A 12,359-nucleotide genomic window follows, 5' to 3' on the forward strand; every position below is an offset into this window, starting at 1 on the left:
TTCAAGCTCCACCACTGCCAGGTTGCTGCTGTTGGGCCCTAGAGCAAGGCCCTTAACCCTGAATTGCTCAGACTGTATACTGTAACTGTAATGTAATGTAAGTCGCTTTGGATAAAGGCGTCTGCTAAATGCTGAAAAGGTAAAAAGGTAAATCTCTACCTGTCTTTCATTCTGTCTCATTCTGTCTCTCTACCTGTCTTTCATTCTGTCTCATTCTGTCTCTCTACCTGTCTTTCATTCTGTCTCATTCTGTATCTCTACCTGTCTTTCATTCTGTCTCATTCTGTCTCTCTACCGGTCTTTCATTCTGTCTCATTCTGTATCTCTACCTGTCTTTCATTCTGTCTCATTCTGTCTTTCTACCTGTCTTTCATTCTGTCTCATTCTGTCTCTCTACCTGTCTTTCATTCTGTATCTCTACCTGTCTTTTATTCTGTCTCTCTATCTGTCTTTCATTCTGTCTCATTCTGCATCTCTACCTGTCTTTCATTCTGTCTCATTCTGTCTCTCTACCTGTCTTTCATTCTGTCTCATTCTTTCTCTCTACCTGTCTTTCATTCTGTCTCTCTACCTGTCTTTTATTCTGTATCTCTACCTGTCTTTTATTCTGTCTCTCTACCTGTCTTTCATTTTGTCTCTCTACCTGTCTTTTATTTTGTCTCTTGACTGATACAGTTTTTGGCAAGCCCAGTCATCAGTCTTGTCCTTCATTCTGTCTTTCTACCTGTCCTTCATTCTTTCTCTCTACCTGTCTTTCATTCTGTCTTTCTACCTGTCTTTCATTCTGTCTTTAATTCTGTCTCTACACCTGTCTTTTATTCTGTCTTTCATTCTGTCTTTCATTCTGTCTTTCATTCTGTCTTTCATTCTGTCTTTCATTCTGTCTTTCATTCTGTCTTTCATTCTGTCTTTCATTCTGTCTATACTGTTTTTTTAACGTGTCACTTTACTTGTCTCATGGTCTGTCTTATTATCTGTCTACTCGCCTGTCTCTTCACCTATCTTCCAGTCTGTCACAATACCTGTCTGTCTTTTTACATGTTTCCTAATTAATGTCTGTATCACGGTCTGTCTAATTTGTCAACCCGCCACTCTCTTCACCTGTCTTTCCGTCTGTCTTTATACATGTCTATCCTTTTACATGTCTCTTGATTTGTCTCTTTACCTGTCTCATGGTCTGTCTTGGTACTTTTCTACCCGCCTGTCTTTTAACCTGTCTGTCTTTTAATACCTGGACTGGTCCGTCTTCTTACATGTCTCTTTTTGTACGTCTTATAATTTGTCTCCTTACCCGTCTCACGATCTGTCTTATTATTCATCTATCCATGTTACCCGTCTACTGGTCGGTTATTGAACCATTTTACTAGTTCTATACCAGTCCTTTTCACTCATTTACGTTTCCTTGGATTACCTGACTTGTCCGTTCCTTTACCCGTCTCTCTCACAGCCTTTTTCAAGGTTCTGACTTTCAGTCTGTCTTTTTTACCTGTCTGTGTCTTTACCTGTCTTACCTTTCTCATCCACGTCCATCTTATTACCTGTCTACTTGTTTGTGTCGTGTGTACTTGTCCGTCTCGTGTCTCTTGTCTCTGTGAAACGTATAGAAGGTAAAACGGCTCATAATATCTTCAGACGGTGTAATTACAGATGCAGCTTGTTCAATAACAGGATCATTATAGTCTGACTGACACTCAGACTGAGACGACGTGTGTGTGTGTGTGTGTGTGTAATGGCGGATCATTATTCACATCTCTTGACAGATTTTCCCACCGACGCGTTTGCTCTGCCGCCGCCGGCTCTGTTCACATTCATGCTAACGGGAAGAGGCGAGCGCGGCCTCGTCTATATTTAAACTGTAATTACGGCGGGATTGTTCCTACAGACTTCCTGCAAAAACGACAACAAAAGCACAAAGAGGCGGATGAGGTTGCTATGGAGACGGTGGGTGGTGGGTGGTGGGTGGTGGGTGATGTCACACTCGTGGTGTTTGGTCTCCGTGTCTTCATGATTCTCATTAAAACGCTCCACAGTATACACCGATCATCCATAACATTAAAACCACCTCCTTGTTTCTACACTCACTGTCCATTTTATCAGCTCCACTTACCATATAGAAGCACTTTGTAGTTCTACAATTACTGACTGTAGTCCATCTGTTTCTCTACATGCTTTGTAGACCACCCACAGGACCACCACAGAGCAGGTATTATTTAGGTGGTGGATGATTCTCAGTACTGCAGTGACACTGACATGGTGCTGGTGTGTTAGTGTGTGTTGTGCTGGTATGAGTGGATCAGACACAGCAGTGCTGCTGGAGTTTTTAAACACCGTGTCCACTCACTGTCCACTCTATTAGACACTCCTACCTAGTCGGTCCACCTTGTAGATGTAAAGTCAGAGACGATCGCTCATCTATTGCTGCTGTTTGAGTCGGTCATCTCCTAGACCTTCATCAGTGGTCACAGGACGCTGCCCACGGGGCGCTGTTGGCTGGATATTTTTGGTTGGTGGACGATTCTCAGTCCAGCAGTGACAGTGAGGTGTTTTAAAACTCCAGCAGCGCTGCTGTATCTGATCCACTCATACCAGCACAACACACACTAACACACCACCACCATGTCAGTGTCACTGCAGTGCTGAGAATCATCCACCACCTAAATAATACCTGCTCTGTGGTGGTCCTGTGGGGGTCCTGACCATTGAAGAACAGGGTGAAAGGGGGTAACAAAGCATGTAGAGAAACAGATGGACTACAGTCAGTAATTGTAGAACTACAAAGTGCTTCTATGTGGTAAGTGGAGCTGATAACATGGACAGTGAGTGTAGAAACAAGGAGGTGGTTTTAATGTTATGGCTGATCGGTGTATCTTAGAGCGGAGTGTTAATCGGAAGGCTGTTGGTTCAAGCCCCACCACTGTGAGTTGTCACTGTTGGGCCCTTGAGCTATCTATAGTGTGCACCTTTATCAGTCACAGTTGTAGGTTTGGCTATTTCTTGTCTGTTTAACCAGAGCTTTATCCTGGTCAGGGTCGTGGTGGGTCACTGGGTGGAAGGTAGGAAACACTCCGAACAGGTTGGCATGACACACACACACACACACACACACACACACACACACACACACACACACTTTAGTATCTCCAGTCCTGACTGCGTGTCTTTGTACTGTGGGAGGAAACCCACACAGACACGGGGAGAACATGCAAACTCCACACAGAAGGGACCCGGACCGCTCCACCTGGGAATCGAACCCATGACCTTCTTGCTGTGAGGCGACAGTGCTACCCACCGAACCAGCGCCCCAAACAATAGGTCGCTTTGGATATAAGCTTCACTTAAGGTGGACTGGCTGTTCTGATTAGTGAGCATGTGTTGCTTTGACAACGGTGTTTAAGTGCTTTGGGTGACAGGCAGGCTGCGCACCCACCGGGACCCTGATCAGAATGACATGGCAGCTATTCCAGAGCGAAAGTAAAGAAGCCAAGGAACTTAAGACGCCAACAAAATTCTATGATTTATCGATGACAAAATGGGCTCAGACGTCCCTCTGTTTTCCCGTCGAGGACAGCGGTGTTACCCACAATGCCCTGCTTTCATCCCGATAAGCCGTGAATTATGAAGCCGCTACGCTCGTGGCTTTGGGTTGCCTGGCAACAGCTTATCGGGAGCCGGCGTGTCCGTGGCGATGGGACGATAAGGACGGGGACAGATACGGCGGGACGGCGTGCTGATGACCTGAACGTTTATCTAAAAGCTTCTCAAGATATGAGGTGTGTGTGTGTGTGTGTGTGTGTGTGTGTGTGTGTGTGTGGCCTTGTATTAACACTATACGGTCAAAAGTATGTGGACACTCGTATTTCTACCTGTCCAACCGGGACATTTTTCTACCTGTCTGACCTGGACGTCTTTCTACCTGTCTGACTGTCTGTCTGACCTGGACGTCTTTCTACCTGTCTGTCTACCTGTCTGACCTGGACGTCTTTCTACCTGTCTGACTATCTGTCTGACCTGGACGTCTTTCTACCTGTCTGACTATCTGTCTGACCTGGACGTCTTTCTACCTGTCTGACTATCTGTCTGACCTGGACGTCTTTCTGTCCGTCTGACTGTCTGTCTGACCTGGACATCTTTCTACCTGTCTGACTATCTGTCCGACCTAGACGTCTTTCTACCTGTCTGACTATCTGTCTGACCTGGACGTCTTTCTATTTGTCTGACTATCTGTCCAACATAGACGTCTTTCTACCTGTCTGACTATCTGTCCGACCTAGACGTCTTTCTACCTGTCTGACTATCTGTCCGACCTAGACGTCTTTCTACCTGTCTGACTATCTGTCCGACCTAGACGTCTTTCTACCTGTCTGACTATCTGTCTGACCTGGACGTCTTTCTATTTCTCTGACTATCTGTCCAACATAGACGTCTTTCTACCTGTCTGTCTATCTGTCCGACCTGGACGTCTTTCCACCTGTCTGACTATCTGTCCAACCTAGACGTCTTTCTACCTGTCTGACTATCTGTCCGACCTAGACGTCTTTCTACCTGTCTGACTATCTGTCCGACCTAGATGTCTTTCCACCTGTCTGACTATCTGTCCGACCTAGATGTCTTTCCACCTGTCTGACTATCTGTCCAACCTAGACGTCTTTCTACCTGTCTTACTATCTGTCCGACCTAGACGTCTTTCTACCTGTCTGACTATCTGTCCGACCTAGACGTCTTTCTACCTGTCTGACTATCTGTCCGACCTGGACGTCTTTCTACCTGTCTGACTATCTGTCCGACCTGGACGTCTTTCTACCTGTCTGACTATCTGTTTGACCTGGACGTCTTTCTACCTGTCTGACTATCTGTCCAACCTGGACGTGTTTCTGTCTGACTATCTGTCTGACCTGGACGTCTTTGTGTCTATCTGTCCGACCTGGACGTCTTTCTACCTGTCTGACTATCTGTCCGACCTGGACGTCTTTCTACCTGTCTGACTATCTGTCCGACCTGGACGTCTTTCTACCTGTCTGACTATCTGTTTGACCTGGACGTCTTTCTACCTGTCTGACTATCTGTCCAACCTGGACGTGTTTCTGTCTGACTATCTGTCTGACCTGGACGTCTTTGTGTCTATCTGTCCGACCTGGACGTCTTTCTACCTGTCTGACTATCTGTCTTACCTGGATGTCTTTCTGTCTGACTATCTGTCTGACTATCTGTCTGACTGGACGTCTTTCTACCTGTCTATCTGTCCAACCTGGACGTCTTTCTACCTGTTCAACCTGAACGTTTTTATGTGTCTCTTGTAAAATAAACGTATTAAATGTGTGTGTGTGTGTGTGTTTATGTTTATGTTGCAGACGGGCTGTTTGGTCGCTGTCAGCGTGTTACTGCTAATGTTTACTCGTATGGAACGTCTCCAGCAGCACAACAACATCTGAGGAACGTCCTACAAAAACTCTCCCATCAAGGTAGGAATGCTTTACCTGTCTCTGTCTCACCTCTTTGTTTCTTCACCTGTCTCACCTCTTTGTTTGGTTCTTCTTGTTTTGTGTTTTTCCTTTACTTGTCCTGTCTTTCTGTTTTCTGTCTATCCTGTAAGTCTTCATACCTGTCCTACCAAAATGTGTCTTTTTTGTTTCTTTAGCCATTTATGTCTCCCTACCTGTCTATCGGTCTGTTTCATCATCTGTCTACTAGCCTGTCTCTTTACCAGGCTGTCTCCTCACTTGTCTACCAGTCTCTCTTCACCTGTCTTCCAGTCTATCTCCTTACCTGTCTCCTTACCTGTCTACCAGTCTGTCTTCTCATCTGTCTACCAGTCTGTCTTCTTACTTGTCCACAAGTCTTTTTACCTGTCTACCAGTCTGTCTCCTTATTTGTCTCCTCACCTGTCTACCAGCCTATCTCTTTACCAGCCTGTCTCCTCACCTGTCTACCAGTCTGTCTCCTCGCCTGTTTATCAGCCTATCTCTTTACCAGCCTGTCTTCTTTACCCCTTTCATTTGTCTACCAGTCTGCCCTTTCACCTGTCTGCTAGCCTGTCTCCTCATCTGTACACCAGTCTGTCTCTTTGACTGTCTACCAAATCTATCTTTTTACCTGTCTATTAGCCCGACCTTTTTTTACCAGTCTGTCTCCTCATCTGTCTACCAGTTTATCTCCTTATCTGTCTATCATTCTGTTTCATCCATTTACCCACCGACCTCTGTGTCTTCTCACTTACTTTACACACCAACTTTTGCAGCTTTGTCTGAGTCGACACACACACACACACACACACACACACACACACACACACACTTGTTTGAGTGATTTATTATTATATTTTTATTTATTTGCTTTTATCATAAGTAGAAATGAGGGTAGCTCTTCCTGTAGGATGGTACCGTGCTGTGAGGCTGAAGCACATGCTCATCTTCATCATCTCTATGTGGGCAGATAAAAGACAGGATGATGAAAGGCTGGGTGCGTTCCTCTGAACCCTGAGAAGACGGAGAAGCGTTTCAGTGTCATACCGCGGTACAAGGACAGGATGTTTCTGCCCGGCTGTACTGAAGAGATATAGAATAGAGAGCGGGATTACCCAGCATGCACCATCTCTCCATTGAGCGAAGCTTTGTAAATCCCTACAGTAAACAGATCTGCTCATTCAGATTCCAGCAGCACGTCACCAGCATGTAGGAACACGTTGTTGTGGTACAATTACAGACTGGAGTCCAATTGTTTATTCCACAGGTCTGAAATATTAAATATAATAAAAAAAGGCAGTGCAGAAGTGAGTGAGTGTTAATGCGACTCAACACCGACCTCCTTCAGCGTCTGAGCCGTGTTACAGAGCCCAGGTTTAAGAGAATGTGTGAAGTAAAGTTATAAATAATACCATCATGTCAGACCCACTCTGAGTCCAGATTACGATCACACAGAGATGTTCACAAAATACGAGTCCGAGTCAAGTCACGAGTCTTTAGACTAGAGTCAGAGTCGAGTCACGAGTCTTTAGGCTAAAGTCCGAGTCGAGTCACGAGTCTTTGGGCTAGAGTCCAAGTCGAGTTACGAGTCTTTAGACTAGAGTCCGAGTCGAGTCACGAGTCTTGAGGCTAGAGTCCGAGTCAAGTCACGAGTCCTTAGGCTAGAGTCCAAGTCAAGTTACGAGTCTTTAGACTAGAGTCAGGGTCGAGTCACGAGTCTTTAGGCTAGAGTCTGAGTCGAGTCACGAGTCTTAAGGCTAGAGTCTGAGTCGAGTCACGAGTCTTAGGCTAGAGTCCAAGTTGAGTTACGAGTCTTTAGACTGGAGTCTGAGTCGAGTCACGAGTCTTAAGGCTAGAGTCCGAGTCGAGTCACGTGTCTTTAGACTAGAGTCAGAGTCAAGTCACGAGTCTTTAGGCTGGAGTCCGAGTCAAGTCACGAGTCTTTAGGCTAGAGTCCGAGTCGAGTCACGAGTCTTTAGACTAGAGTCCGTGTCAAGTCACGAGTCTTTAGACTAGAGTCAGAGTCAAGTCACGAGTCTTTAGGCTGGAGTCCGAGTCAAGTCACGAGTCTTTAGGCTAGAGTCCGAGTCGAGTCACGAGTCTTTAGACTAGAGTCCGAGTCAATTCACGAGTCTTTAGACTAGAGTTCGAGTCAAGTCACGAGTCAATATAATAAACACAAAACATATATTATAAATGTAGTGTAGAAATAAAGAAATAATCTGTAAGTTGAGATAAAAACAACAGATTAGCGAGTGTATTTAGCCGTTTTACTTCGTGTCTTTACTTTCCTCCTCATTGTGTAAATGAATGTAATTTCTGTAACAAGAAGGTTCCAGTTAAAAGCTTCAACTGATACGTTTTGTTTTCATTACAGAACAAAAGCACTCGATAAATCACGGCACAGCGGCCAAAATCCAAAACACAGCAAAAAAAATCAGAACCGCTGCTTACCTTAGCTTCTGTTCTTCCAGATGCTATAACATTTATAAGCGTGTGTCCCATTAGGAATAGAATCCAGAATCTGGAGATCAGTCTCCAACCCAGGACCTAGTCATTTCTCTGGATGACTCCCAGATCAGACCATCTGATAAGGTAAGAAGTCTTGGTGTTGTCCTGGATAACCAGCTGACCTTCTCTCCTTACATAGCCCACATGACAAGATCGTGCCGGTTCCTCCTCTACAACATCAGGAAGATTCGTCCATTTCTCTCCAGAGAAGCTACCCAGATTCTGGTCCAATCACTTGTAATCTCACGGTTGGACTACTGCAACTCCCTTCTGGCAGGAGCTCCCATGTCCACTATTAAACCCTTGCAGCTCATTCAAAATGCAGCTGCCCGTCTTGTTTTTAACCAACCCAAACACTGCCACATCACCCCACTGCTACGTTCTCTTCACTGGCTTCCTGTAGCTGCATGCATTCAGTTTAAAACACTGACGCTCGCCTACAAAGCCAAAAATGGACCAGCCCCAAGCTACCTTCGTGGCCTAATCAAACCCCGCTCTGTACCACGCAACCTCCGAGCCACTAGTCTCGCTCGACTTGAGCCTCCATCCAGGACTAAAGGAAGACAAGCATCAAGGCTCTTCTCTGTTCTAGCGCCCAAGTGGTGGAATGAACTTCCTCTGTCTGTCCGAACATCTGAGTCTCTTGCTGTCTTTAAAAAGCGATTAAAAACCTTCATCACCTCTTTACTAAGCACTTAAGCTGACTTGTACTTATTTACTAACATCTTGTTCCATCCTTTTCCATTTCCAAAAAAAACAAAACAAAAAACAAACAAAAAAAAAAGGCACTTTGGTTCTAACAGGTTTTAGCAGATTTGTGTTCTTCGACTGTTGTTTACCTAAACTTGAGAAATGAAATGTTCACTTTGGATGCACTTCTGTAAGTCGCTCTGGATAAGAGCGTCCGCTAAATGCTGAAAATGTAAATGTAGATGAATAGAATCCGTTATTTTGTAAATGTGCTTATAATTAAAAACCTCCAAACTTTTCCCGGTTGTGAAGTAAAACAGGAAGTCGTTAGAAAGCCGATCGAGCGTTTCATTACCACGTCATCTGTGTGACGCAAACTGAATAAATGCAAATAACAGCATTTCTTACTAACAATTACAATCAGAAGCTCTGACTGGTTCAGAAAGCGGTTCTTACAATCATTAGCACCGATTCTGTAGGAGCGTTCCATTCACCGCAGTTGTTCCTGTGAAGTGCACTATGTGGACGCTCCATCGTCATTCAGTCAGATCATCACTCACAATTAAGGCGCCTTAGTAGGAGCATTTTAAGGGGTCTAAGGATTTAGACACGCCCTCTTCTCAGAAGCTCGTAGATCTGTGTAGGGCAGGTATGTCCAAACTACAACCCTCAGGTCATTTGCATCCTGTTAAAGTTTTTTTTTAAACGGCTCGTGGTATTTTTAGAAATAAAATGAAAAAACCCACTTTTAAGCAGCGTTTAAAAAAAAAATGCCTGCACTGTTTGAACTCTGGGTGGCGCTCTCACATACAACAGATCTAAAACTCTCCCCGTCTTCTTTCCCCCGAGCCAAAACATTAACGTCACGCCTACATTAACGTTCCCCAGTTTCTGGATAAACGCAGCGGCTCCAGAAAGATGGAGACTAGACGCCGAACGCAGAAGATTTCAGCCGCGCTGGGAATGAAAATGTTCAGAGGGAAGTGGGTATGTTTAATTTAAAGCAGTATAATAATCTCCCTGTTAGGATTGAGTGAGTGGAGCTCCTATTATTATATTTTTATTTGTTTATTAATAAAGGCTCTGTGGCCGCGTGTCTGTATGCTCAAGAAAAGTCTGGACACCCCTGGTAGAGAGCTCGCTGGTGTTGAGACGCTTTGTGTTGTGTAGTTTGAGATGTGATCCAGCAGGTGGCAGCACTTATCTGTCTGTACCGGGTTTGAATCTGAATTAAAAGGACGTGTTCAGCCGTCTGTGGTAAAATGATCGCTGTACTCATGTAAAACACAGTAAATGATAATAAATGAGCGTCTGTCCTGCTACAGTTAGCTGTAGAATGATTAGAATTATTCTAGTTTCTTGTCTTCATGTTTGTTTGTCTGTTTCTCTTTGTCTCTGATTATTATGTCCGTATGTCCGGTTTTAGGACGGACAGACCGGTTTTCCTCCGCTGTCCACACTCCGGTGTGATGCCTGGACGGACTCGTATTCGTCCTCCATTAGAAGTGAACCGGACGCTCGTAACGATCATACTTACCAACACCTCAAAACAAACGACTCGTATTTGATTGGTTTAATGTCGCCACTTTCCGTGAGGACGTCCAACCACTTTACTGTGGAGCGTCCGGCTCTGAAATGCTCATTAATATCTTCCTTTTAGGGGTCTGACGCCCTTCTTTTAGGGGTCTGACGCTCCTCTTTTAGGGATCTGATGCCCTTCTTTTTAGGGATCTGATATCCTCCTTTTAGGGATCTGATATCCTCCTTTTAGGGGTCTGACGCCCTCCTTTTAGGGATCTGATATTCCCCTTTTAGGGATCTGATATTCCCCTTTTAGGGATCTGATATTCTCCCTTTAGGGATCTGATATTCTCCCTTTAGGGATCTGATATTCTCCTTTTAGGGATCTGATATTCTCCCTTTAGGGATCTGATATTCTCCTTTTAGGGATCTGATATTCTCCCTTTAGGGATCTGATATTCTCCTTTTAGGGATCTGATATTCTCCCTTTAGGGATCTGATATTCTCCTTTTAGGGATCTGATATTCTCCCTTTAGGGATCTGATATTCTCCTTTTAGGGATCTGATATTCTCCCTTTAGGGATCTGATATTCTCCTTTTAGGGATCTGATATTCTCCCTTTAGGGATCTGATATTCTCCCTTTAGGGATCTGATATTCTCCTTTTAGGGATCTGATATTCTCCCTTTAGGGATCTGATATTCTCCTTTTAGGGATCTGATATTCTCCCTTTAGGGGTCTGACGCCCTCCTTTTAGGGATCTGATATCCTCCTTTTAGGGGTCTGATGCCCTCCTTTTAGGGATCTGATATTCTCCTTTTAGGGGTCTGATGCCCTCCTTTTAGGGATCTGATATCCTCCTTTTAGGGGTCTGATGCCCTCCTTTTAGGGATCTGATATTCTCCTTTTAGGGATCTGATATTCTCCCTTTAGGGGTCTGACGCCCTCCTTTTAGGGATCTGATATCCTCCTTTTAGGGGTCTGATGCCCTCCTTTTAGGGATCTGATATCCTCCTTTTAGGGGTCTGATGCCCTTGTATATTTGTACTAATTTTTTGATTCTTTATTTACCTCATTGTAATGTCACTGTGTGATGTTTTTTGTCATAATTGTTATTGCTGCTGCGACACCATAATTTCCCTTCGGGGATTAATAAAGTACTCAATCAATCAATCAATCAATCAATCAATGCCCTCCTATTAGGGATCTGATATCCTCCTTTTAGGGGTCTGTGGCGCTAGGCCACGAACTCTGGGTTCCAGGGTTCGAATCCCCTACCGGTGCTGTCTGCCTTTCCAGTGTCTACATGGTCATTGATCATGTCTTATGGCTGAGGCCCCATGATGGTTACAGCATTGTACTTAGTGATTCTGGGGAAACAGGACCCACTGTGGCCCTGACCAGGATGCGGTGGTGGTAAGACATGAAAAAGAAAAGAACTGAGATATTTGTGTTTATACGTGCAGGTACAAAGTTTAAAGTGGAATCTGATGTGGATTTAAGCACAGGAAGTGGTGTGTGTGTGTGTTTGTGAGTGTGTGTGTGTGTGTGTGAGAGTGTGTGAGTGAGTGTGTGTGGGAGTGTGTGAGTGAGTGAGTGTGTGTGTGTGTGTGTGTGTGTGTGTGTGTGTGTGTGTCAGAGCCGCAGGATATCAGGTCTATCGACTCACACTTCTTTTTATCGCCCGTCTCAAGTGGAAATTGGTGACACGACCACAGAAGCGCACAATGACAGTCAATCGATACACACACACACACACACACACACACACATTGTACCTGCTCCTGTCTCCACACACACACACACACACACACACACACACACACACACACACACACACATTGTACCTGCTCCTGTCTCCACACACACACACACACACACACCGATGCTGAATGACGTGACTTTACACCCTGTATCACCCCGTGTCTGTATTCAGTCTCACAAACCAAACTAATGCAGTCCAGCTCCGTCTGTCAGGGGAGTGGTGCTTTCTAGTGTGTCTCTGTGTTCTCTAACAGGACGTACAGATGAACGTGTGTGTGTGTGTGTGTGTGTGTGTGTGAGAGAGAGAGATCAGGAATATAAAGAAAAAGCAGAAGTGGGAGTGAAAAGGTTCTGAAAGGAGGTGAAAGGTTCTGAACGGGGCTGAAAGGTTCTGAAAGGTTGTGAAAGCAGCTGA

The 12,359-nt window shown here is 44.8% G+C and overlaps 1 protein-coding gene across 3 annotated transcripts in view; it reads left to right on the forward strand.

Moving 5' to 3' along the window:
* ptprn2 (protein tyrosine phosphatase receptor type N2) overlaps nt 1-12,359 on the forward strand; it is a 259,239-nt gene that overhangs the window by 40,634 nt on the left and 206,246 nt on the right. For all 3 annotated transcript variants that reach the window (XM_062994511.1, XM_062994512.1, XM_062994513.1), the window contains exon 3: nt 5,349-5,459. In XM_062994511.1, the coding sequence (XP_062850581.1) occupies nt 5,349-5,459 (111 nt within the window). The remainder of the gene's footprint in view (nt 1-5,348; nt 5,460-12,359) is intronic.

The sequence above is a fragment of the Trichomycterus rosablanca genome, chromosome 4, assembly GCF_030014385.1.
Source record: "Trichomycterus rosablanca isolate fTriRos1 chromosome 4, fTriRos1.hap1, whole genome shotgun sequence".
Taxonomy (NCBI): Eukaryota; Metazoa; Chordata; class Actinopteri; order Siluriformes; family Trichomycteridae; genus Trichomycterus; species Trichomycterus rosablanca.